This window comes from Oncorhynchus clarkii, chromosome 10, assembly GCF_045791955.1.
Source record: "Oncorhynchus clarkii lewisi isolate Uvic-CL-2024 chromosome 10, UVic_Ocla_1.0, whole genome shotgun sequence".
NCBI classification, from domain to species: Eukaryota; Metazoa; Chordata; class Actinopteri; order Salmoniformes; family Salmonidae; genus Oncorhynchus; species Oncorhynchus clarkii.
The window spans coordinates 48,498,160-48,525,699 of NC_092156.1; the positions used below are offsets into that span (position 1 = coordinate 48,498,160).

Here is a 27,540-nt window from a genome sequence, read left to right on the forward strand (position 1 = left end):
CTAATTAAAACACCTGCTTTTCTGAGCAACCTTTAGACACATTACCTTGGAAACAATGGATGAAGCAGGAGAGTCTCTTTGGGGAGTTCATTTTTCCTAGGTAATGCACATAACAGATGTTTATCATGCATACACCACAATTGCCAAAGAAAACAATATTAAGGCACACATTCACAGGTATAAATTATATTTTCATTTTTAAAAGATAATTCATACTTTCGCATCTTTTGGTTGCTAGAGATGCGACCCAGTCTTTCGTTCGATTAGTTCAACATTTATGGACGCGACAGAGTTGTTCATTCTATATGCTCTGTCGCCATGCTCACTGGCAACATACGAGTCCCTTGCTTGCTACTGTAGCTAGCCTGCCAACTAGCTATGGCAAACACAGTCACAACCTCTGCAGCCAGAATAAAAGCAAGTAGCCGGATTTGCGTTTGCTTAAGCTGTTTTCTATTGACATTCATTTGGATACATCCATAACAATGAGCTGATGATGCCCAATTGCCTTGGGTAGCTAGAAAAGGTTGCCTTCTTGTCTTCACACTCAACACTGTTCATTATGAGGAGATCGCATTGCATATCTAACACTAGACTAGAAGCGAGCTAAATAGTTTGTTTCCAGAAAACCTACCAGTATGACAATCGAATTAAAAGATACCAGTAGCTGAAAACAGCTGTTCAAACTAGAAACATGTGGGAGGATTTGACAGCATAGTGCCACTTGCGTCATGACTGCAACAAGTATGCAAGTAGCAAGTATGGCCTGCAAGTATGGCCTGCATGTGCAGGCGCATATTGTGTCATGATTGCAAGGTGTCCCGATATCTTTTCTAACTGTCCTGAAATCTTTTCCAACTGTCAACTCTAGAATGCCCTTCTAGCCAATCAGAAACGAGTATTCAACAATGTTGTGCTATAATTAAGCAATAAGGCCCGAAGAGCTGTGGTAAATGGCCAATATACAATAGTTAAAACTTCTTTTGGATAGGCGTGCTGCTAGCGCCCCACCTCGACAACATCCAGGTGAAATTGCAGAGTGCGAAATTCAAAATACAAAATTCGTAATATTAAACATTCATGAAAATACAAGTGTCTTACATCTTTAAAAGCTTAACTTCTTGTTAATCCAGCCACGTTGTCAGATTTCAAAAGGCTTTACGGCAAAAGCACACCATGTGATTATCTGAGGACAGCGCCCCGCATACAAAAGCATTACAAACATTTTTCAACCAAGCAGAGGCGTCACGAAAGTCAGAAATAGCGATAAAATAAATCACTTACCTTTGAATATCTTCCTCTGTTTGCAATCACAAGGGTCCCAGCTACATAACAAATAGTCATTTTGCTCGATAAAGTCCTTCTTTGTATCCCAAAAAAGTCAGTTTAATTGGTGTGCTTGACTCAGTAAACCACCGGTTTCCCTCATTCAAAATGCATACAAATGAATCCCGAAAGATAACAAATAAACTTCGCCCAAACAATTCAAACAACGTTTCTAATCAATCCTCAGGTACCCTAATATGTTAATAAACGATCAAATTTAAGACGGAGAATAGTATGTTCATTACCGGAGATAAATAACGAAGTGCGCGCCCTCACCGACATGTGCCACAACACTACAGCCAAAATGGGAGCCACCTAGAAAAACTACAAATTCTAGCTCATTTTTCAAAAACCAAGCCTGAAACTCTTTCTAAAGACTGTTGACATCTACTGTAAGCCCTAGGAACTGCAATCTGGGAGGTATTCCCATAGACAGCCATTATAATAAGTGGTGTGCTCAAAAATAAATTCCTGGATGGATTCTCCTCGGGTTTTTGCCTGTTATATCAGTTATGTTATACTCAGACATTATGCTAACAGTTTTGGAAACTTTAGAGTGTTTTCTATCCAATACTACTAATTATATGCATATCCTAGCTTCTGGGCCTGACTAACAGGCAGATTACTTTGGGCACCTCAGTCATCCAAACTTCCGAATACTGCCCCCTATCCCAAAGAACTTTGCATTCAGGGCTCGATGAGAAGGCAAACTTTTCTAGCTATGCCAGGCATACTTAGCTCATTGTTATGGATGTATTTGAATGACTATCAATAGAAAATATCCTGAACAAATGCAGCTACTTTGCGGTTATTCTGGCTGCAGAGGTCGAGACTGTGTTGACTAGTTAGTAAGCAAGGGACAAGAATGTTGCCAACACGTAGAATTGGGTTGCGTCTCAAGCAACCAAAAGATGAGAAATAATGAATTATCATTAGCATTCTTTTTTATTGCTACCCGTAAATGTGTGCTTTAGTATTGTTTTCTTTGGCAACTGTGGTATAGCGGGATAAACGCCTCGGTTCTGTCCAAATGAACTCCGCAACGAGACTTGGCTCCACCTCGGCTCCGCCTCGTCACGCCGTGTAGTCCATGATTTTCCAGCTAGTGTACAGAACGTCAGTGTTCATCCCTTACATGTAAAAGCCTTCAATCAGAATTATAGCGGCGCACTTGATCTGCGCATGTGCTAGCACAAGCAGCGCAAACCTCTTTCTTTTGCACAACAGAATTGAGCTCGAAATAGCTGAAAGTAGGCATCTTAGGAAGAGTTTTCACATACAAACATGTTTCCGAACTCAGAATCAGACATTCTTCGCAAAAAAAATAGCATGGGCGCTGTGGTAGAACGTTTATTTTGATTGGGGATTTTCTGCATTTGTCAAAGTCCCATCAAGTAGCCTGATTTCAGATGTGTCCATGTAAACAGGATTATTATGGAAATCATGCACAGCTTGTTAACTTTTAAATCAAACTATTAAATTAATCTGACTATTCACAGGAATCGCATTATTGTGTGCACACAACCGTACTCATTGACTCGTCCATCAAAAGGATGAAAGAAAACTTTAACATGTACTGGCTGTATGCACTGTGCGAGGTGAGTAAGGGGAAGTTCTGATGATATTAGGCTATAAGGACTGAGAAGCCACACCAATCAACCAGTTCCTTAACTACCCTGGAGTAGAGCGGACAGACATTTACACAGAGAGACAGAGCAGTCAGAGACAGACAGAGGCAGTGAGAGGGACAGAAGATGCTCATCCTAGCCCTTCTCCTGGGCATCATGGTCTGCTGCACAGCCCAAGGTAAGCACATGAATCAAATGCTACCCTAGTAATACTGTAAGTAGTTGAAAATCAGCTCCTATGAGCTCCTTAATTTGTCTTTTGACCAATCAGATCAGATCGTTTGGCAATAACTGGGCAAAATATCAGAAAACGCAGCCTTTGTTCTCCTAATACTTGGGATTTCTTAACCAACGAGACCTAATTTAAAATCATATGGTTCTGTTAATATTCACTAAAATGTGTAATAAATGTGTCATGAGTTATTTTGATTTATAAAAATATTCATTTTATTGTATTTTGCACAGATAAATTGTCATTACATAATTCAAAAAAAGTCATCCGAAAGTGTATATTTCATATAAAACGTTTCTGTAGTTTCTAATGAATGTATTAAACACATAAAAACCCACAATATTCTGTGTGGTTGTATTATATTTGACATATTCTACAATATAGATACATTATATTTTGTCTTAATTAAGAGTTTATGACAAAACATAAAAATGTAACCATGGGTGTAACAGAATTTTTACTCAAATTGATAGTGACTTTGAGGTGTTCTGCGTTAGTGAAGACGGTTACAGTGAGAACAGGTGTTTAGTTAGCTTTGTAGGTTCTGACATCTGAGAGCAGGGGGGTGGGTAGAGGTAACGGGACCTGTCCAGTTCCTGGTGACCCCCCCCCCCCCCCCACATCCTCATAAAAAGCAGAAGTAAGAGTGAGAATGGGAAACAGGCCCCCAAAGACCTCGATCCGCCTAAGCAGGTCCCCAGCCCAATGTGTTTCCTGGAACTAGACGCTATGTGGGGTTTCGTTTCAAACATTTCCACACACACAAAGACACACGTCAAACCAACTCAGGCACACTCTCATTTCCCCTTTCTCCCTAAAAAAAAAACTGAAAAGAATATGAAACAAATAAGATATATGCCAAATAATTATCTCTGTTGACGTTGGGCCACACCGGGAAATTACATTTTCCTTGAATCATTCCTTTTTTCTATGGATGATTTCTAAGGCACACTACTGAAGTAACTCGTCATTCATCATTATGAGACAATTCTATCATGTCAGTAACAGCAAATTACATAACTTTGGTACTCAAGTGTTGGCATCATTCCTGACAGAGGAGAAATTCAAGAAGATGCGCTTCACTGACTTAAAGTAAGGGGATTATTTTTTTGCCCATTTGAGTATTTTACACAAAAAAAAGTGAAACACTATGTTGTACAGTAAAAAAAAAAAAATAATTATTGCAGGTTTGTTGCCATGAATTAAAATGGGATGTCTTCACTCACCACAAAATATCTTTGTTTTCACTTTTGGGTTTGTTGTGTCTTTACTATCATTAAATTGAAGACTTATAGTTTTTATCAAAGATTCTTCTCCGGAACGTAAACATTGTTCGGACCTCAAGTTCTGTGAGGTGGAAGAAATTCCTTTGTTCTCTATGAAACTTCACTCTCTCTATACTGTGTGGCCATGAGGAGATCCTCAGGAATTTACGACCTCTCTCTGACCACAGCAGCCTAATTGAAGGAGGAAAGGGGGAGGCAGGGAGAGGGGGATGGTGCTTTGTGTAGAGGGGCTACCACTCTGTACCCAACGAGGGAAACGTCATGACAGGGGTTACCCTGTGGGCTGGGTGTGTTACCCTGTGGGCGTGGGGCTACACCATTGCCATGATTACTATATATATGTGATAACCTTTGTATGCTAGCAAGGCGCAATGATGGCGCAATTACTGGGTAATGGAAATGCATTGCTTTAATCTCAGGATGAGAACTGCCTGCCCGTGCTGATAGTCACACAGCCTCAAGGCCGAAATGGCCTATAGTAAAATGAGAAACCACAATCTAGACATGTTTTTCTCATCTTAGATACTTTGTATCTAATCCAATGCAACAATTTCTTAATATTTTATTTTACCTTTATTTAACTAGGCAAGTCAGTTAAGAACAAATTCTTATTTTCAATGACGGCCTAGGAACAGTGGGTCCTGTTCTGCCCCCTGTTCAGGGGCAGAACGACAGATTTGTACCTTGTCAGCTGTAACGGTTTTCTTGATGCGAAGGAGAGTCGGACCAAAATGCGGCGTGTAGATTGCGATCCATGTTTATTAAACAAACGTAAAACACGAATCAAAATACAAACACTACAAAATAATAAACGTAATGAAAACCGAAACAGCCTAAACTGGTGCAAACTAACACTAAGGACAATCACCCACGACAATCTCAAAGAATATGGCTGCCTAAATATGGTTCCCAATCAGAGACAACGATAAACACCTGCCTCTGATTGAGAACCACTTCAGACAGCCATAGACTTAACTAGAACACCCCACTAGCTACAATCCCCATACATACACACCACATACAAAAACCCATGCCACACCCTGGCCTGACCAAATAAATAAAGATAAACACAAAATACTTTGACCAGGGTGTGACAGAACCCCCCCCCTAAGGTGCGGACTCCCGAACGCACCTCAAAACAATAGGGAGGGTCCGGGTGGGCGTCTGTCCATGGTGGCGGCTCCGGCGCGGGACGTGGACCCCACTCAATCAATGTCTTAGCCCCTTCTCCTCGCGTCCCTGGATAGTCCACCCTCGCCGCCGACCATGGCCTAGTAGTCCTCACCCAGAACCCCACTGGACTGAGGAGCAGATTGGGACTGAGGGGCAGCTCGGGACTGAGGCAGCTCGGGACTGAGGGGAAGCTCAGGAGTGAGAGGAAGCTCAGGAGTGAGAGGAAGCTCAGGAGTGAGAGGAAGCTCAGGCAGGTTGATGAATCTACCAGATCCTGGCTGGCTGGTGGTTTCGGCAGATCCTGGCTGACTGGCAGATCCTGGTCGACTGGCAGATCTGGAAGATCCTGGTCGACTGGCAGATCTGGAAGATCCTGGTCGACTGGCAGATCTGGAAGAGTCTGGTCGACTGGCAGATCTGGAAGAGTCTGGTCGACTGGCAGATCTGGAAGAGTCTGGTCGACTGGCAGATCTGGAAGAGTCTGGTCGACTGGCAGATCTGGAAGAGTCTGGTCGACTGGCAGATCTGGAAGAGTCTGGTCGACTGGCAGCTCTGGCTGCTCCATGCTGACTGGCTGCTCCATGCTGACTGACAGCTCTGGCTGCTCCATGCTGACTGGCAGCTCTGGCTGCTCCATGCTGACTGGATGCTCCATGCTGACTGGCAGCTCTGGCTGCTCCATGCTGACTGGCTGCTCCATGCTGACTGGCAGCTCTGGCTGCTCCATGCTGACTGGCTGCTCTGGCTGCTCCATGCTGACTGGCTGCTCCATGCTGACTGGCTGCTCCATGCTGACTGGCGGCCCTGGCTGCTCCATGCTGACTGGCGGCCCTGGCTGCTCCATGCTGACTGGCGACCCTGGCTGCTCCATGCTGACTGGCGGCCCTGGCTGCTCCATGCTAACTGGCGGCTCTGGCGGCTCCTTGCAGACTGGCAGCTCTGGCGGCTCCTTGCAGACTGGCAGCTCTGGCGGCTCCTTGCAGACTGGCAGCTCTGGCGGCTCCTTGCAGACTGGCAGCTTTGGCGGCATCCTGCAGACAGGCAGCTCTGGCGGCTCCTTGCAGACTGGCAGCTCCTTGCAGACTGGCAGCTCCTTGCAGACTGGCAGCTCTATGCTAACTGGCAGCTCTATGCAGACTGGCAGCTCTATGCTAACTGGCAGCTCTATGCTAACTGGCAGCTCTATGCTAACTGGCAGCTCTATGCTAACTGGCAGCTCTATGCTAACTGGCAGTTCTGAACAGGCGGGAGACTCCGGCAGCGCTGTAGAGAAGGAAGGCTCTAACAGCGCTAAACAGGCGGGAGACTCCGACAGCGCTGGAGAGGAGGAGGGCTCCGACAGCGCTGGACAGGCGAGGCGCACTGTAGGCCTGATGCGTGGTGCTGGCACTGGTGGTACTGGGCCGAGGACACGCACAGGAAGCCTGGTGCGGGGAGCTGCTACCGGAGGGCTGGGGTGTGGAGGTGGCACAGGATGGGTTAGACCGTGAAGGCGTACTGGAGATCTTGAGAGCGGTGCTGGCACAGGACGTGCAAGGCTAGGGAGGTGCACAGGAGGCCTGGTACGTGAGACTGGCACCATCTTCACCAGCCGACTAACACGCACCTCAGGACGAGTATGGAGCGCTGACCCAGGTGCCATCAAATCCCCGACACGCTCCGTCGGGCGAATTCCATGTTTAAAACACCAACACAGCAACTCCCTCATTTCTCTCTCCTCCAATTTCCCCATTAACTCCTTCACAGTCTCTGTTTCGCTCACCTCCAATTTCCCCATTAACTCCTTCACAGTCTCTGTTTCGCTCACCTCCAACACCGGCTCTGGTCTCCTCCTTGGCTCCTCACGATAAACAGGGAGAGTTGGCTCAGGTCTGGCTCCTGACTCTGCCACACTCTCCCTGAGCCCCCCCCCAAGAAATTTTTGGGGCTGACTATGGGGCCTCCGTCCGCGCCGCCTTGCTTGCTTCGCAAACTCCATTCTCCTATATCCTTCCGCGCACTGCTCCATCGAATCCCAGGCGGGCTCCGGCACTCTCCCTGGGTCGACCGCCCACCTGTCTATCTCCTCCCAAGAAGTATAGTCCATACTGTACTCCACTTTGGGCTGTTCTTGCCTGTTGACACGCTGCTTGGTCCCTTTGTGGTGGGTGATTCTGTAACGGTTTTCTTGATGCGAAGGAGAGTCGGACCAAAATGCGGCGTGTAGATTGCGATCCATGTTTATTAAACAAACGTAAAACACGAATCAAAATACAAACACTACAAAATAATAAACGTAATGAAAACCGAAACAGCCTAAACTGGTGCAAACTAACACTAAGGACAATCACCCACGACAAACTCAAAGAATATGGCTGCCTAAATATGGTTCCCAATCAGAGACAACGATAAACACCTGCCTCTGATTGAGAACCACTTCAGACAGCCATAGACTTAACTAGAACACCCCACTAGCTACAATCCCCATACATACACACCACATACAAAAACCCATGCCACACCCTGGCCTGACCAAATAAATAAAGATAAACACAAAATACTTTGACCAGGGTGTGACATCAGCTCAGGGGTTTGAACTTGCAACCTAGTCCAACGCTCTAACCACTAGGCTACCCTGCCACCCCAATGTTAAGGTATGATTGACGGTAGGTTGTCCACACCCACTAAAGTGTTGTCTCCTGTTTCGCCACACAGATCTTTACTATGGACTACTGAGGTATGCTGTATGTGAATCTCTGTCTGCAGTTGTATTTTATTACTAAAGAGTTTTATACCAAGGTTCCTGTGTCTGTGTCATCTATCTGGAAGACTAATTGTTGAAGGAAACTTACATCACCCCATGCAAAGAACCACCCAACATCACTCTCTTTCAGGTAACGAAGAAGCCCCTGCCAATGAACCAGTTGGCATGACCATGGGGGCCCCTAAATCAGCCATCCTCCCTGCCAACCCAGAGTCCAGTCAGGCTCCCCCAGTGGTAGCCCCTCCATCCCTCTGCTGTGGCGTGGACGAGCTGAAACAGTTACTCTCCCAACTAACCCACGACCAGCGAAGAGGTTGATAGCTGGAGAGGAGAGGTGGTCAAGGTGCTGTCTCAACTGGTCCAGGAGCACCAAGAGGTGTCCAGCGGCTAAGGGGAGGTCATCAAGCTGCTGAAGGCTATGAAAGACCAGGGAGCACAGCAACAGAATTATTTATTTCAGATATTGTTTATTTCATCACATTCCAGTGGGTCAGAAGTTTACATACACTCAATTAGTATTTGGTAGCATTGCCTTTAATTTGTTTAACTTGAGTCAAACGTTTCGGGTAGCCTTCCACAAGCTTCTCACAACAAGTTGGGTGAATTTTGGCCCATTCCTCCTGAAAGAGCTGGTGTAACTGAGTCAGGTTTGTAGGCCTCCTTGCACGTGCTTTTTCAGTTCTGCCCACACATTTTCTATAGGGTTGAGGTCAGGACTTTGTGATGGCCACCTTTACTTTGTTGTCCTTAAAACTTCTTATGGCTGGGGGCAGTATTGAGTAGCTTGGATGAATAAGGTGCCCAGAGGTGCCCACAGTAAACTGCCTGCTACCTGGTCCCAGAAGCAAATATATGCATATTTGGATAGAAAACACTCTGAAGTTTCTAAAACTGTTTGAATGATGTCTGTGAGTATAACAGAACTCATATGGTAGGCAAAAATCAGAGAAAAAATCCAACCAGGAGGAAGAAATCTGAGGTTGGTCGTTTTTCAACTCATTCCCTATTGAAGATACAGTGGGATATTGGTCATGTTGCACTTCCTAAGGCTTCCACTAGATGCCAACAGTCTTTAGAACCTTGTTTGAGGCTTCTACTGTGAATGAGGGGGGAATGAGAGGGGAATGAGCCAGGTGTCTGTCAGAATGCCATGCACTCGTGACGCTCGTTCACGTGAGTGTTACCTTACCGGTTGGAACATTATTGGAGATTTATGATAAAAACATCCTAAAGATTGATTCTATACTTTGTTTGTTTCTATGGACGGTAACGGAAATGTCTGCAACTAATGAACGCGTGTCATGAATTTTGATTTGTGAACTGAAAGTGCTAACAAAAGGAGCTATTTGGACATAAATGATGGACATTATCGAACAAAACAAACATTTATTGTGGAACTGGGATTCCTGGGAGTGCATTCTGATGAAGATCATCAAAGGTGAGTGATATTTATAATGTTATTTCTTACTTCTGTTGACTCCAACATGGCGGATATTTGCTTGGGTTGTGTTGGTCTCTGAGTGCCGTACTCAGATTATTGCATGATTAGCTTTTTCCGGAAAGTTTTTGGGAATTTTGTTGAAAGGCACAGTCAATTTAGTGTATGTAAACTTCTGGCCCACTGGAATTGTGATACAGTGAATTATAAGTGAAATAATCTGTCTGTAAACAATTGCTGGAAAAATGACTTGTGTCATGCACAAAGTAGATGTCCTAACCGACTTGCCAAAACTATAGTTTGCTTACAAGAAATTTGTGGAGTGGTTGAAAAATGAGTTTGAATGACTCCAACCTAAGTGTATGTAAACTTCTAAATTCAACTGTAATTGGACAAACTAACATAATCATAAATTAAATTGTGAGTTGTAATACTTGTTTGCAAATCCTTTGCAGTCAATGACTGCCTGAAGTCTGGAATCCATAGACGTCACCAGATCCTGGGTTTCTTCCCTGGTGATGCTCTGCCAGGCCCTTACTGCAGTCTTCAGTTCCTGCTTGTACTTGGGGCGTTTCAGTTTTGCCTTCAGCAAGTGAAATGCATGCTCAATTGGATTCTGGTCAGGTGATTGACTTGGCCATTGCAGAACATTCCACTTTTTTGCCTTAAAAACGTATTGGGTTGCATTCGCAGTATGCTTCGGGTCATCGTCCATCTGCACTGTGAAGCGCCGTCCAATGTGATCTGAAGCATTTGGCTGAATCTGAGCAGATAATAATAGCCCTAAACACTTCAGAATTCACCCTGCTGCTTTTTCAGCTTTCACATCATCAATAAATACAAGGGAACCAGTTCCATTGGCAGCCGTACATGCCCACGCCATACCACTACCTCCACCATGCTTCACAGATGAGGTGGTATGCTTCGGATCATGAGCAGTACCATCCCTTCTCCATACTCTTCTCTTCCCATCATCACAAGTTGATCTTTGTCTCATCTGTCCATAGGATGTTGTTCCAGAACTGTACAGGCTTTTTAAAATATGTTTTTTTGGCTAACTCAAATCTGGTCTTTATGTTTTTGAGGCTTAACAATGATTTACATCTTGTGGTAAACCGTTTTGTATTTTCTCTGGTGAAGTCTTCTCTTGATTGTTGACTTTGACACAGATACGCCTACCTCCTGGAGGCTGTTCTTGATCCGGCCAACTGTTGTGAAGGGTTTTTTTCTTCACCAGGGAAAGAATTCTTCTGTCATCCACCACAGTTTTTTTTCTGTGGTCTTCCATGCCTTTTGGTGTTCCTGAGCTCACCAGTGCGTTCTTTGTTTTTAAGAACGTACCAAATAGTTGATTTGGCCAAAACTAATGTTTTAGCTATCTCTCTGACAGGTTTGTTTAGATTTTTCAGCTTAATGATGGGCTTCATTCATTGGCAGTGACAGCTCTTTGGACTTCATACTGAGGGTCAACAGCAACAGATTCCAAATGCAAGTGCCACACTTGAAATAAACTCTTGACCTTGTAAATGAACTAATGAGGGAATAACACACACCTGGCAATGGAACAGCTGAGGAGCGAATAGTCCAATTACATTTGGACCTTCAAAAAGGGGGTGACCACATATTAAAAGTGCTGTAATTGCCACACCGTTCACCCATTTTAGATGTAAATACCCTCAAATTAAAGCTGAAAGTCTTGGTGGTTCCAAACTTCTTCCATTTCAGAATGATGGAGGCCACTGTGTTCTTGGGAACCTTTAATGCTGCAGACATGTTTTGGTACCCTTCCCCACATCTGTGCCTCGACACAATCCTGTCTCCGAGCTCTACGGACAATTCCTTTAACATTATGGCTTGGTTTTTGCTCTGACATGCTCTGTCAACTGTGGGACCTTATATAGACAGGTGTGTGCCTTTCCAAATCATGTCCAATCAATCAAATGTACCATCTCACGGATGATCAATGGAAACAGGATGCACCTGAGCTCAATGTCGAGTCTCCAAGCAAAGGGTCTGAATACTTTTATAAATAAGGTATTTCTGTTTTTTATTTTGAATACATTTGCAAAAATGTCTAAAAACCTGTTTTTGCTTCTTCATTATGGGGTATTGTGTGTAGATAGATAAGGGACATTATTAATGTAAACAAATGTGGAAAAAGTCAAGGGATCTGAATACTTTCCCGAATACACTGTACTGTAGGTATTGGAGTTACAAATGTGTTAATTCAAATGTGAAGTATATCATTACAGTAGACCAGTGGTTCCCAAACTTTTTATAGTCCCGTTCCCCTTCATACACTCAACCTCCAGCTGTACCCCCTCTAGCACCAGGGTTAGCGCACTCTCGAATGTTGTTTTTTGCCATCATTGTAAGCCTGCCACACACACTATACAATACATTTATTAAACAGAAGAATGAGTGTGAGTTTTTGTCACTTCCCACGAGCAAAGTTGTGAGAAAGAGCTCTTATAGGACAAGGGCACAAATAATAATATAATAATAATCAATCATTTTGCTCTTTGTTAGCCATCTTACATATAAAACCTTATTTGTTCATCAAAAATGGTGAATAACTCACCACAGGTTAATGAGAAGGGTGTGCTTGAAAGGATGCACATAACTCTGCAATGTTGGGTTGTATTGGAGAGTCTCAGTTTTAAATCATTTTCCACACACAGTCTGTGACTGTATTTAGTTTTCATGGTAGTGAGGGCCAAGAATCCACTCTCACATAAGTATGTGGTTGCAAAGGGCATCAGTGTCTTAACAGTGCGATTTGCCAAGGCAAGAATCTCTGAGCACAGCCCTATCCAGAAATCTGGCAGTGGCTTCTGATTAAATTCAATTAGAATAAAACCGCTTATTGCAATTTCGATGAGGGTCTCTTGTTCAGATATCGGTAAGTGGACTGGAGGCAGGGCATGAAAGGGATAACGAATCAAGATGTTTGTGTCATCCATATCGGGAAAGTACCTGTGTAATTGCGCACCCAGCTCACTCAGGTGCTTCGCTATATCACATTTGACATTGTCCGTAAGCTTGAGTTCATTTGCACACTAAAAATCATACAATGATGGAAAGACCTGTGTGTTGTCCTTGTTAACACAGACAGAAAAGAGCTCCAACTTCTTAATCATAGCCTCAATTTTGTCCCGCACATTGAATATAGTTGGGGAGTGTCCCTGTAATCCTAGATTTAGATCATTCAGGTGAGAAAAAACATCACACAGACAGGCCAGTCGTGTGAGAAACTCGTAATCATGCAAGCGGTCAGACAAGCGAAAATGGTCAGTAAAGAAAACGTTAAGCTTGTCTCTTAATTTTAAAAAACGTGTCAATACTTTGCCCCTTGATAATCATTACATGGTCACTGCCCATATCATTGCATAATGCAGAAAACTCACAAGAGTTCAGGGGCCTTGCTTTAACAAAGTTAACAATTTTCACTGTATTGTCCAAAACGTCTTTCAAGCCGTCAGGCATTCCCTTGGCAACAAGAGCCTCTCAGTGGATGCTGCAGTGTACCCAAGTGGCGACGGGAGCAACGACTTGCACATGCGTTACCACTCCACTATGTCTCCCTGTCATGGCTTTTGCACCATCAGTCCAGATACCAACACATCTTGACCACTAAAGTCCATTTGATGTCATAAAGCTGTCCAGTACTTTAAAAATATCCTCTCCTGTTGTCCTGGTTTCCAGAAGAGGATGTCCTCCTTAATAGGGCAGTTGTACAACTAAATGCTTTCAACTGAAATGTGTTTTCCGCATTTAACCCAACCCCTCTGAATCAGAGAGGTGCGGGGGGGCTGCCATAATTGACGGTGCCAGGAGAACCGTGGGTTAACTGCCTTGCTCGGGGCCAGAACGACAGATTTTTACCATGTCAGCTCGGGGATTCAATCCAGCAACCTTTCGGTTACTGGCCCAACGCTCTAACCACTAGGCTACCTCCCGCCCCCCTCCGTTACGTTAACGTAACGGACATATATCAGGAGCTGTGCCAGGCCCGACACATCTGTTGGCTCATCCAGCTGTAGCGCATTTAATTCACTGGCTTGTATGTGAAGCAGTAATTGTTTCAAAACATCTCCTTTCATGTCAGTGATGCATTGTGAAACAGTGTTTTTTGATGAAGGTATTGTCTGTATAGTTTTTTGGCCTTTTCCCCCCAGCAGTGTCCCAGCCATATCCGCGGCAGCAGGAAGAATGAGGTCCTCCACAATAGTATGGGACTTGCTTGTCCTAGCCACTCGGTAGCTCACCATATAAGATGCGTCTAGCCCCTTCTTATTAATGGTATCTGTTGGTTTTATACATGTCTTACTACTCGAAAGTCGTCTTTATTCCCGCTCAAAAAAACTCCTGTGGCTTATTTTTCAAATTGTCATGTTTCGTTTCTAAATGTCTGCGCAAGAGTGAAGTTTCCCACAAGAGAGTAACGGTTAATGTGATTGGATGTTCATTATTTGACTCGGCTACCTGTATTTGACATTTTGTTGCTATTTCGCTGGACACTAGATAGTTTCCTTTTATTTTTGGAAGTGAAACGAGGCTACTCAGGCGAGAGAAAAAAAATGTGGATCACAGCCTCCCGGGTGGCTCAGTGGTCTAAGGCTAGCTGTGCCACCAGAGACTCTGGGTTCGAGCCCAGGCTCTGTCGCAGCCGGCCGCGACCGGGAGGCCCATGGGGCGACGCACAGCGCTGTGGCGCCCGGGCGCAGTGCGCGCTGACCAGGTCGCTAGGTGCACGGTGTCTCCTCCGACACATTGGTGCGGCTGGCTTCCGGGTTGGATGCGAGCTGTGTTAAGAAGCAGTGCAGCTTGGTTGGGTTGTGTTTCGGAGAACGCATGGCTCTCAACCTTCGTCTCTCCCGAGCCCGTACGGGACTTGTAGTGATGAGACAAGATAGTAACTACTAACAATTGGATACCACAAAATTGGGGAGAAAAAGGGGATATATTTTTTGTTTTTTAAAGGAAAACAAAGAAAATGTGAATCACATTTTTGTTTGGCGTACCCCCGACGGCATTGTACGTACCCCAGTTTGGGAATAGCTGTGTAAGACTATGTCTGCATTCCATGAAACAGGAGATTGCTAGATTTGTTTATGTGTGTTATTAATTCCTGGTTCTGTCTTTGGTTTGTTGACAGAGCAGAGCCCTCCAGTGATCAAGCTGAACTCAGTGGTGCTGAGGGAGGCTGTGTGGACTATCCCTGTTGGAACCTCATCTTTCACATTGACCTGTGAGGGGTACAGCACAGTCACCTGGTCAACCACAGCATTCAAACTCATGAGGAAAACTAGATTGGGGAGTGTGATTACCACTAGGCGCCTTACAGTAGACTACACTGGCACATACAAGTGCATGTATGAGAACCAACCAGACCTCCTCTCAGAGGTCCACATCTATGTGAAAGGTAAGTGTATAAGTATTGTCATATTCAGTGCTCAACCTGAAGACTCACATGCACCATATATCACGTGTTATGTTCCTTATAGATCCCCATAACATCTTGGTGACCCCTCGAACCCTGGGAGATGTGAAGGAGGGCAGTGATGTTCTCCTCTGTCAGCTGACAAACCCCATAGCCACCGACCTATCCGTCCGTATGGCCAACGGAGACCCTACACCCCCCGACATGAACTACACTGTCAACCCAAAGAGAGGAATCCTCATCCGATACCTTCTGACAAGCCACAGCGCAGACTACGTCTGCAGTGCAAAGATCAATGGGGTCACGAAAGTCTCCAAAGTTGTCCCCATCTTCGTCATTCAAAGTGAGATGAAGTTGATGTCTGTGCATTTGTGTTTGTTGGACATTGAGGTTATTAGCCCCAAAGCATTTCAACACATCTAAACACTTCTCTACGTCTGTTCCAGGCTTGCGTTTGCCACCATCTGTGCTAATTGAGGTAAATGGGTATGTTCGTATTGTTGGAGAGCAGCTCCTGATCCCCTGCATTACCAGCAACCCTAACCACTTCTACAACGTGACGTGGAAACACTCCTCCCTCAAAGTCAGTTAAACCGTAGCCTATTGTCAATTTCTGTCATTAAATCATAGATGTTTTCCCTACCTACGTGTGCTTTTAACTTGTATGATACAGTATATTTCTGAAGATCTGAACTGATATGTTGGTGTTGTTTTTAAAGGTATTGGACTTTTCACATAAAATTATACAAGGGGACCAGAGTAATCAAGTGCACATCACCAGTAGTGTGACTATCCCAGCTGTGGCCATGTCTCACACAGGGAACTTCACCTGTACAGCCATGAATGAGGCTGGGTTCAACAGCTCCACCACCTACCTGCAGGTTGTAGGTAAGCATTAGGGAGTGTTGATCTAGCGTCTAATATGTTTCATTACACAGACACATGGTAGTACGAGGCTCGTGTTGATTTCCACAAACACCAAACACGGAAACCTGTTTTAAAAGTGAAACTCAGCTCAGCATCCTCAAAAGGAAATTGGGGTGTGACAATCTCAATTTTCAGTTTAGTTCAAGTTCGTGGTCACAATAACGTTCACTCTATTTTCCCTCTCACCTCATCAGATAAGCCTTACATGAGGCTCATACCCCGCCTGTCACCAGATCTCTACTTAAATGGCTCCTTAGTTGAAGTGAACGAAGGAGAAAACCTTGAGATAAACATTCAGATCGAGGCGTATCCTCAAATCAAGGAGCAGTGGTGGGACATCCCCATGTCTCACAATCACAACATCTCCACTCATGACGACACATGGGCCGTCCGATTCAATAACAGGTCATTGTTTTCCCATCTAGTTTCACTGGACATGATTTGTCTGATTCTGAATGTTTGTATCAAATCATTTATAAAGTAAGTACAGAATCTATTTATTGAAACTGCGCTGTTATTTGAAACCGACTGATACGGTCACCCTGTAGGTACGAGAGCAGCTTGCTGCTACAGAGAGTGAGGTCTGAGGAGAGAGGCCAGTACACCCTCCACACTAGGAGCACATACCTCAATGGCTCCATCACCTTCAATGTCCAAGTCTACCGTAAGTGATCTCACTCCAGCGTGATCGGTCACATCAACATTCAAACTGGCAGGAAAATATGGACCGCAATTGTGAACCGATCTGAGAATGTGACGCCGACTTAAAAAGCGTGATGCCGTTTGTCCTCTCTGACTGAGTAGAGAAACCCAGTGCCATGGTCCTACTGAAGAATGTTACCACCCTGACCTGCACCGCCTCTGGATACCCAGCTCCCACAATCCTCTGGTACCAGTGCCCAGGAATACAAAACACGTAGGTGTAAAAACTGCTGATGTAAAAAAAAAAGGGCTGTATAAAATACATTTGATTGATGGATTGTAGATTCTCTAACTGGATTGCAATCGAACAAGATCTTTCCAAGGCACAAGGTGCAGAGAGAGCTGTTTTGACTCTTCTGTGCTCGTCCTGATGTTCCTCTGTTGTCAGGTGTGATGGTGATAATGACACGGTGGAGGTGCAGCCTCTTCTCACCAGCACCATGGAGGTGCAGAGTGAGGTGACCCTCAGTCCCTCAAGTATGGAGGTCACAGTGGAGTGTGTGACCTTTAACCTGGTTGGTAAAGAGCGGGACATCTTCGTATTGCGTAAGACAACCTTTGCAGATATACAATATACTGTACAAAGAAAGGTTTTGTGAGGTTCTCACATGGCGCTGGTTCTATCACATCATGACTAGTATTAAAACAGCTACAGGTAGTGTTATATCTAATATCACTTTTCAGTACTGAATAATGTCATGAGCTGACTTCAGGGGCATGTTGTTTATTATGTCTTAGGTGTCCCTGCTGCGACTTTATCAACATTTGCAACGCCCAAGCTGTTCACACCCACTTTCATTGGAGCCACCAGCACAGCAACCCTTCTGTTCCTTCTGCTTGTCATCGTCCTGTACAAATACAAGCAGGTGAGCTGCATTTACTGGCCCATTCACTGGCAATCAATGCCCAAAGACATGTGCAGTTAGACCATTACACAACATGTGTTTTCTCTCATAGAAACCAAAATATGAAGTCCGGTGGAAGATCCTTGAGGCCAATGATGGGAATAACTACACCTTTATTGACCCTACACAACTTCCTTATAACAAGAAGTGGGAGTTCCCTCGTGACAAGCTGAGGCTTGGTGTGTTTTATTGCAGTTTTTGGGGGTAAAAACAGAGACCAGTACACTAAACAGTAATGACTGACTGAATACTGTGTGTTCCAGGCCAGATTCTGGGAGCAGGGGCTTTTGGGAAAGTAGTGGAGGCCACTGCCTATGGTCTGGGGACAGATGACAACATGACCACGCGCGTGGCAGTAAAGATGCTCAAGCGTGAGTTAGCCTCCTCATACTGTGTGTAAAATCTTTCCTGCAGCATTGCACTTACATTACAGAAGGAAGTCAAAGTTTTTGTACAATAGATAACTGTTATTGGATACTTGCTGTTATTGGATACTTGCACCCATCGTAGAAGAAGCACTACCTCAGTACATGTAATAATGAAAAAATGACTTCCCCTCCTCAGCAAGCGCCCACTCCGAAGAGAGAGAAGCTCTGATGTCAGAGCTGAAGATCCTCAGTCACCTGGGATCTCATGACAACATTGTTAACCTGTTAGGGGCGTGTACTCAAGGAGGTGCGACAAACTCTTTTCTGTACTTGCATTTCCATACAACAAGGTCAACACGACTTGGCGAGTGTCATTGTTACCAAATCGATCATCCCATTTATTGTGTTCGACCACAGGCCCAATGCTGATGATCACGGAGTACTGCAGCTATGGCGACCTGCTGAACTTCTTGCATGGCAAGGCCAAGCTGTTCCTGTACTCTATCCCGAGCGGACCAGGGACTCCAGAGGTTCCACGGGTTCCAGAGAACCGTGATCACTACAAGAACACATGTGCACAGGAGTCCCGTGTAAGGAGGTAGGCTGTAATGATCACTAACACGCCGCTCTCGTCTCAACTCACTCTTCTTTTTCCAATCTCCCAGCAGACACATGGTTCCTGTTTAAGTGAAAGCACACCAGAACGAGAAACAGATGTGAGACAAAGTTTCAGTCTCCACAAATGGTTTATGTAATGTGTATTCCACTAGTCAGTGACCTCATGTGCTCCGATTTTATTCACTGCTCTCTGTGGTGCCGCATCACAATCCACATTCTAACAAGACATGAATGCCTCTTCACACGTGCCAAGGTCTTTATGCTTTCATTGAAACCACACATTATAATGCCTACACAGAATACATGTACAGTGTAGACCGTGGTGTAACCTTGTCATGTAGCAGGCTCAGTAACATGAGGACACAATGGGTATAATTAAAGGGTATGATTTCTCTGCAAGCTTAGCATTCCATCACAGCAAACGTAATCTGCACATGCATCCTCTTCTTCTACATATCACTACATCATCTCCGTAGTGATGTGCAGTTCGCAAACGATTCGTTCTTTTTGAACGACTCTTTTTACTGACCCGAGAGTCATGACTCGTTCATTTTAGTCGTTTGACCTGCTAGTGCTGGCCGCGATGAGTTCTACTGCAGGATTGATACACACTCCTCCAGCTCAGTGGCTCCAGAGACCTGCTCCGACCACCAACTGCCTGTCATTATGCTCGCGGAAAAATAGATCATGAGCATAGAGAATTTAAAAAATACATGTTTAGAACTCATGATAGATTGCATGGTGCAAGAATGACTACAATTGATTTATTATTGAATTGTATAATGGACACAGCTTTGTAGAACCAAAACATACACGCCCTCTCCTCAAAAAGATTTAAACTCGGGAATGGTTCGCAAACGATTGTGCTTATCACCATCACAGCATTGCTGTGCCTTGGTTTCTCAAACGATTGCCTTGCCTGGTTTACCAACTACTTTTCTGATAGAGTTCAGTGTGTCAAGTAGGAGGGCCTGTTGTCCGGACCTCTGGCAGTCTCTATGGGGGTGCCACAGGGTTCAATTCTCTCGCCGACTCTCTTCTCTGTATACATTAATGATGTCGCTCTTGCTGCTGGTGATTCTCTGATCCACCTCTACGCAGACAACACCATTCTGTATACTTCGGGCCCCTCTTTGGACACTGTGTTAACAAACCTCCAGACGAGCTTCAGTGCCATGCCTCTCCTTCCGTGGCCTCCAACTGCTCTTAAACGCAAGTAAAACTAAATGCATGCTATTCAATCGATCACTGCCCGCACCTGCTCGCCCGTCCAGCATCACTAATCTGGACAGCTCTGACTTAGAATACGTGGACAACTACAAATACCTAGGTGTCTGGTTAGACTGTAAACTCTCCTTCTAGACTCACATTAAGCATCTCCAATCCAAAATTAAATATAGAATCGGCTTCCTATATCGCAACAAAGCATCCTTCACTCATGCTGCCAAACATACCCTCGTAAAACTGATCATCCTATCGATCCTCGACTTCGTTGATGTCATCTATAAAATAGCCTCCAACACTCTACTTAACAAATTGGATGCAGTCTATCACAGTGCAATCCGTTTTGTCACCAAAGCCCCATACACTGCCCACCACTGAGACCTGTACGCTCTCATTGGTTGGCCCTTGCTTCATAATCGTCACCAAACCCACTGGCTACAGGCTATCGACAAGTCTCTGCTAGGTAAAGCCCTGCCTTATCTCAGCTCACTGGTCACCATAGCAGCACCCACTCGTAGCACGCGCTCCAGCAGGTATATCTCACTGGTCACCCCCAAAGCCCATTCCTCCTTTGGTCGTCTTTCCTTCCAGTTCTCTGCTGCCAATGACTGGAACGAACTGCAAAAATCTCTGAAGCTGGAGACTCAGCCCATCTATCTACCTACCTCATCCCCATACTGTATTTATTTATTTATCTTGCTCCTTTGCACCCCGGTATCTCTACTTGCACATTCATCTTCTGCACATCTACCATTCCAGTGTTTAATTGCTATATTGTAATGACTTCTCCACCATGGCCTATTTATTGCCTTAACTCCCTTATCTTACCTCATTTGCACTCACTTTTTGTTTTCTTTTGTTCTACTGTATTATTGACCGTATGTCTTGTTTATCCCATGTGTAACTCTGTGTTGTTGTATTGTGTCGAATTGCTACGCTTTATCTTGGCCAGGTCGCAGTTGCAAAATGAGAACTTGTTCTCAACTAGCCTACCTGGTTAAATAAAGGTGAAATAAAAAAAATAAAAAAACAATTCTGTTCTGTAATTCTGCCGCACAAAACAGAACAAACCTCTCAGTCCTCTGTGTGTGTGCAGTGACAGTGGGATCTCCTGCTCCAGCTCAGACAACTTCCTGGACACGCATCCAGCGCAGAGACCCAAACACTGTCCTATGGGTAATTAGCATCCTTTTACTCATCACAGTAGCATAGAGAGGTTTGTGGAGTGGAACGTCTTAAGGTTGCAATGCTACTGGTCATTTACAAAAGTTACCAGCATTTTCAGTACATTTTGTAATTAACAGGTAATCTATTGCAAATTTGGTCATTTATACCTGAATAACTTTTAAACATGCAATCATATAAAATATATTTTCTTAATCTTTTTATCTGACCATTGTCCATGAGTTTCTAGTTGATAGACCATATGGTTCAAGAAGAAATAGTTAAATTATTTAAAAAAGTGTCTAATCAATAATGACATTTTATTGTTGGGACTGTAGTAAGGTTCTATCTGCGCAAAGCATAGTTCTGAGAAATTGAGCATCAAAAATGTTTACAACCCAGATCTCAGAACTGTTTTGTAGTGAATTCTTCTTTCATAACCAATTCAGGTCTTCACCTTAAAGTACCTAAAGTGCAGAGTATCAAAATACTGAGATAGAACCGTATGGCTGAACCCAGATTGACATTTCAGAACAATAAGGTTCGATTTGATACAGAATGTTACAATTCTTTCAATTCCAACAGAACATAACAAAAGAGTGGGAGATGTTGTCGAGAAACACTGGCATGTTTAATCACCGGACCCAGCCTTGCCAGCTGAATTTAAGAATCCACCACTTATTGTCATAGGAGAGGTCGCAATTTACACGATAAAATGGTCCATGCCAACTGCCAGCCACAAAAGAAAATCAGCCAGGCTCTTTTACGCCCTCTTCCAAATGGTAGCTTTTAATGCAGAGGTTGCGCACAGTGCAAGTGTGAATATTTTTGCCACCCACAAACAGGAAAACAATTCCAAACAAATGACATTATTACGTACTACACCACCCATGTTATCGACATGATTAAATGTCCATGTGGGCTGTTACGTCGGTAAAAACTCGTTCTCTCAAACAAAAAATTACTGAACATAAAAGTTCAATCAGGAGAAACCACAGGGACTATCCAGTCGCAGTACATTTTAATGACCTAAAACATCACATTTCCACCTTTAGATTATTTTGAGGCATAGAGAAAGTTAAGATGTCAGACAGGGGAGGTGATATAAATAATACTCTCAACAAATGAGAATATTTTGGGATTTTCACACTCCAGACATTATTTCCTCAAGGTCTTAATGACGAAAAGTCGATGTATATGTTATGTTGTGAATGTGAACATAAATGAATGCCCCCATTTCAGATTGCTCTGACGTTTTGCTTGCTCTGTACCCAATGATTTTAGAAAACTTGCTTGGTAGGTCGATGTCCTCATTGTGATTTTACAGGCGTGTTTAATACGTTTTATGTACACACTGTAATATAATATTTGTTAAATGCAGATTGTTATATTTGGTAGTGCTTACTTGTTTTCCCTCGACTCCAACCCCATTCGATGCGTGGAACGGATGTGGGTGAGGCTATGTCTACATAAGGGTGCAATTTTTTTTTTTTACTCACAAAAGCTCTGACGAAGGTCTTGAGGCCGATGCGTAAACTTATTAAACAGCAGTGATACTATCAACAGCAGTGATATTATTTTCTATTTACAACCCAGCATTGTGTGATTGGATTGCAGCTAGAACCTTAAAGAACCAAGTTCAAAGGTGTTGGCACAGACATAACTTTTTTTGTTCATTGTAAATGGACTTTTAACAAATCTGACATCTCAGATGAGAAGGACCACCTGTCACGCCCTGACCATAGAGAGCCCTTGTTTCTCTATGGTGTAGTAGGTCAGGGTGTGACTAGGGGGTATTCTAGTTTATAATTTCTATGTTGTGTTCTAGTTTATATTTTCTATGTTGGTGTTTTGTATGATTCCCAATTAGAGGCAGCTGGTAATCGTTATCTCTAATTGGGGATCATATTTAAGTAGCTATTTTTCCCACCTGTGTTTGTGGGATATTATATTTTGTGTTTGTGCACCACGTAGTCACGTTCCGTTGTTCGTTTATTTTATTTATTGTTTTTGGCTTAAGTTTCACTTTGGAATAAATATGTGGAACTCAATATCCGCTGTGCCTTGGTCCCGTTCTCACGACAGCCGTGACACCACCTAAAGAACAGCTTTATGTGAACAACCCATTCTTGACCAAAATGTCAGATAGATCCTTATACTCCCAAGGTCTCAATTAACAAATAACTATGCAACACATTTCTCACAACTGACACCAGTTTGGCACCAAAACATTTACAACAAAGACCTATTGGCATTGTAAAATAAATAGAAGCATGTGCAATATATAAAGGATATTTCATGCTGAAAAACTATCATATTAAACACCAATGGTATTCACTTAGTTGATGGGTTATATTTAGGATAATGTTTTACAGCTTTGTCATTCCATTTGTTATATTACAATTATATATATTTGATTATTCTATACCTTTTATATGTTATGAAAATTCCATAAAAAACCTTGAATGTTTCCAAAATGTCAGTAGTTTACTGGTAAACTTAGAAGGTTATCTGAAATATACCCTCCCTTTGCAACCCTAGGTCTCATATACTCTCTCTCTCTCTTTCTCTTCCTGATAGGTTCCCTATGTGAGGATCCAGAGACAGGCACCTGGTCGCTGGACATGGAAGACTTGTTGAGGTTCTCCTCTCAGGTGGCTCAGGGGATGGACTTCTTGGCATCCAAAAATGTAATAGAACAATACAAATGTAATTAATAACATAACTCATGTAGAGTAACATGCAGATGCACACACGTACATATGAATGACGCCTATGTTGTCTTCGTGCAGTGCATTCACAGGGACGTGGCGGCTAGGAACGTCCTCTTGACCGATGGCCGTGTGGCTAAGATCTGCGACTTCGGCCTCGCCAGAGACATTGAAAATGACTCCAACTATGTGGTGAAAGGAAATGTGAGTAAATAACATATCAAGAAATCACTTTAGTTTTAGAGGCTCCGATCCTTGAATGATTGCGAACTATGATATGAGGATGATCTCTAAATCTATTGTATTCCCAGGCCCGTCTGCCAGTGAAGTGGATGGCCCCTGAGAGCATCTTTGAATGTGTGTACACAGTGAAGAGTGACGTCTGGTCCTATGGGATACTGTTGTGGGAGATCTTCTCTCTGGGTGGGTCACACTGGCATGTGATGACAAAAATACTGTCTTATGTTGAATTAATCAAAGTTTGTGTCCAAATGAAACATCTGAAATAAATATTTGGTTGGTATTTCTAGGTAAGAGCCCATACCCTAATGTTGTGGTGGACACCCGGTTCTACAAGATGATCAAAGATGGATGCTACATGTCTCAGCCGGACTTTGCCCCTCCAGAAATGTGAGTATTGTACTTCAAGATGGGTATATCAGTGAAGAGATATGACGTTACCTGACTGCCTGCTGCACTATCTGAAACGGATTGTTTTCCTCAGATACACAATCATGAAAATGTGCTGGAACCTGGAACCAACAGAGCGTCCAGCCTTCAGTACCATCGGCCAACTTATCCAAAGGCTACTGCCTGACCAGCCAGACCATGTAAGATGGACTTAAGTGACACACTGCCTAGTGGTTAGAGCATTGGGCCAGGAACCGAAAGGTTGCTGGATTGAATCCCCGAGCTGACAAGTTAAAAATCTGTCGTTCTGCCCCTGAGCAAGGCAGTTAACCAACTGTTCCCCGGGTACCGTGAATGTCGATTAAAGCAGCCCCCCACACCTCTCTGATTCAAATGCGGAAGACACATTTCAATTGAAGGCATTCAGTTGTACAACAGACTAGGTATCTCCCTTTCACTGTAGAAAATATTTGTAAGTTTAGTCTCTCTCTTAGCATTCCATTAACTTCTAATCATTCCCTACAGCTAGATCTACTGTACTTCTAAAATGTATTTAGAGTTTGTGGAAGAATATCATTTGGTGGGAAAAAAACGTTTTTGAATGTGATACTAAGTATCCTGACTTCTGCCAGACCTACAGGAATGTGCAGGATAAGACTCCACAGCAGGGGGCAGGAGAGCAGGGGGACCCAGCTAAGACGAATGGGGATTGTGATCAGACACTGAACCAGGAGGGAGAGGAGGAGCCCCTGATGAAAAATAACAACTACCAGTTCTGCTGAGAGCACATCAGGCCATCATCAATGACTATACATTCACGTTAACATCTGTCAATCACAGGCAAGAGATGGGTGGATACACACCAGTTTATCCAAATGTCTTGATTCTCATTGTACTGAACATGATTTCAGTGCCATACAGTAGCTGCCAGTAAGCAACATAAGCTTTTATGCCTTGATTATGTCTTGATCATTGATCAAATGACCAAAAGCTCATAATTAGGTCATATAAATCTAATTATCTTTAAAGCTGCAATATGTACACTTTTGGGTGACCCCACCAAATTCACATAGAAATGTGAGTTATAGATCTGTCATTCGCAGTGAAAGCAAGTCTAAGAAGCAGTAGATCTGTTCTGTGCACTATTTCTGTCTGTGCACTGCTTTTCCGTTCACAAGTTTCGTTTTTGCATCTTTCACTTTCTATTTTGTACACAAGCTTCAAGCAGCTGAAAAAAACAATATATTTTGTTATTTCACAGCGGTTTAGACGGTACAATGATTCACAACACTATACTTGCTTGTTTTGTCATAAACTGAAATGAGGCATACTATTAGAATGTTAGCAACCAGGAAATGGCTGAGCGATTTCTAGATAATGTACCTTAAACATTTATGAGATACTTTACTAACTAATCTAACCGGCTTGATAAACTTGATGAATGTCTATTGGAGAATAAAGGCAGTTACATATGCAGCTTTATGTTTCCAAAAATCCCAAAATTCTCAACACCAATTTCACTGAACTGAGATCAACATTTCAGCACGCCCTAGCAGCACAAAAAGACATAGTTATTGCAAACGCTTTACTATTATAGTGTATAGTAGCAACATAGTCTCTTTTGAAAGTTTTTCTTGAGTGTTTGAAAATCTGAAGTGTGTGAACTTCAATGGAACCAAATGATTTCTGTTTTTTGTCTTGCCTTCAGCGTAAGAAATGCTTTACATTCAACTGAAACGTACTGTAACTCTTGGCACGCTCAACACCAGCTTCACAAGGTAGTGACCTGGAATTCATTTCAATTAACAGGTGTGCCTTGTTAAAAGTTAATTTGTGGAATTTCTTTCTTTCTTAATGTTTTTGAGCCAATCAGTTATTGTGCGGGAAAACTTCAAGAACTTTCAAAGTTTCTTCAAGTGCAGTCGCAAAAACCATAAAGCGCTATGGTGAAACTGGCTCTCATGAGGACTGCCACAGGAAAGGAAGACTCAGTGTTACCTCTGCTGCAGAATATAAATTCATTAGAGTTAACTGAACCTCAGATTGCAGCCCAAATAACAGAGACTGCGTGAATCAGGCTTTCATGGTCTAATTGCTGCAAATAAACCACTACTAAAGGACACCAATAATAAGAAGAGACTTGCTTGGGCCAAGAAACACGAGCAATTGACATTAGACCGGTGGAAATCTGACCATTGGTCTGATGAGTCCAAATTTCAGATTTTTGGTTCCAACCGCTAAAGGTGAATGGATGATGTCCACACGTGTGGTTCCCACCGTGAAGCATGGAGGAGGAGGTGTGATGGTGCTTTGTTGGTGTCACTCTCTTATTTATTTATTTTTTATATTCAAGGCAAATTTAACCAGCATGGCTACCACAGCATTCTGCAGCAATACACCATCCCATCTGGTTTGAGCTTATAATTTGACTTCAACAGGACAATGACCCAAATCACACCTCCAGGCTGTATAAGGGCTATTTGACCAAGGAGAGTGATTGAGTGCTGCATCAGATGACCTGGCCTCCACAATCACCCGACCTCAATCCAACTGAGATGGTTTGGGATCAATTAGACTGCAGAGTGAAGGAAAAGCAGCCAACAAGTACTAAGCATATGTGGGAACTCCTTCAAGACTGTTGGGAAAGCATTCCTCATGAAGCTGGTTGAGAGAATGCCAAGAGTTTGCAAAGCTGTCATCAAGGCAAAATGTGGCTACTTTGAACAGTCTAAAATACTTTTTTTTTTTTTTGGTTACTACATGATTCCATATGTGTTATTTCATAGTTTTGATGTCTTCACTATTATTCTACAATGAAGAAAATAGTAAAAAATAAAGAAAAACCTTGAATGAGTAGGTGTGTCCAAACCTTTGACTGGTACAGTATTTATATACAGTGCATTCGTACCCTTTGACTTTTCCACATTTTGGTACATTACAGCCTAAGTCTAAAATGCACTACATAAAACATTTTCCTCAATCTACACACAATACCCCATAATGACAAAGGGAAAAAAGGGGT

At 43.4% G+C, this 27,540-nt stretch overlaps 1 protein-coding gene across 2 annotated transcripts; it reads left to right on the forward strand.

The window, feature by feature from the left end:
- The first annotated feature begins 2,987 nt into the window (after nucleotides 1-2,987).
- Nucleotides 2,988-27,372, forward strand: LOC139418695 (macrophage colony-stimulating factor 1 receptor 1-like). Of its 2 annotated transcripts, none has more exons than XM_071168340.1 (21): nucleotides 2,988-3,132; nucleotides 14,985-15,251; nucleotides 15,334-15,612; nucleotides 15,716-15,852; nucleotides 15,989-16,157; nucleotides 16,391-16,601; nucleotides 16,745-16,860; nucleotides 17,001-17,112; nucleotides 17,287-17,444; nucleotides 17,637-17,764; nucleotides 17,856-17,982; nucleotides 18,067-18,174; nucleotides 18,368-18,478; nucleotides 18,589-18,769; nucleotides 21,110-21,189; nucleotides 23,758-23,867; nucleotides 23,970-24,092; nucleotides 24,200-24,311; nucleotides 24,419-24,518; nucleotides 24,613-24,718; nucleotides 25,151-27,372. In XM_071168340.1, exons 1-21 carry the CDS (start codon nucleotides 3,081-3,083, stop codon nucleotides 25,298-25,300), a joined length of 2,937 nt encoding a protein of 978 aa, XP_071024441.1. In that variant the 5' UTR covers nucleotides 2,988-3,080; the 3' UTR covers nucleotides 25,301-27,372. The 2 variants fall into 2 exon arrangements, with proteins under 2 accessions (XP_071024441.1, XP_071024442.1); XM_071168341.1 differs by having other exon boundaries at nucleotides 3,014-3,132; nucleotides 14,990-15,251.
- Nucleotides 27,373-27,540: the final 168 nt, after the last annotated feature.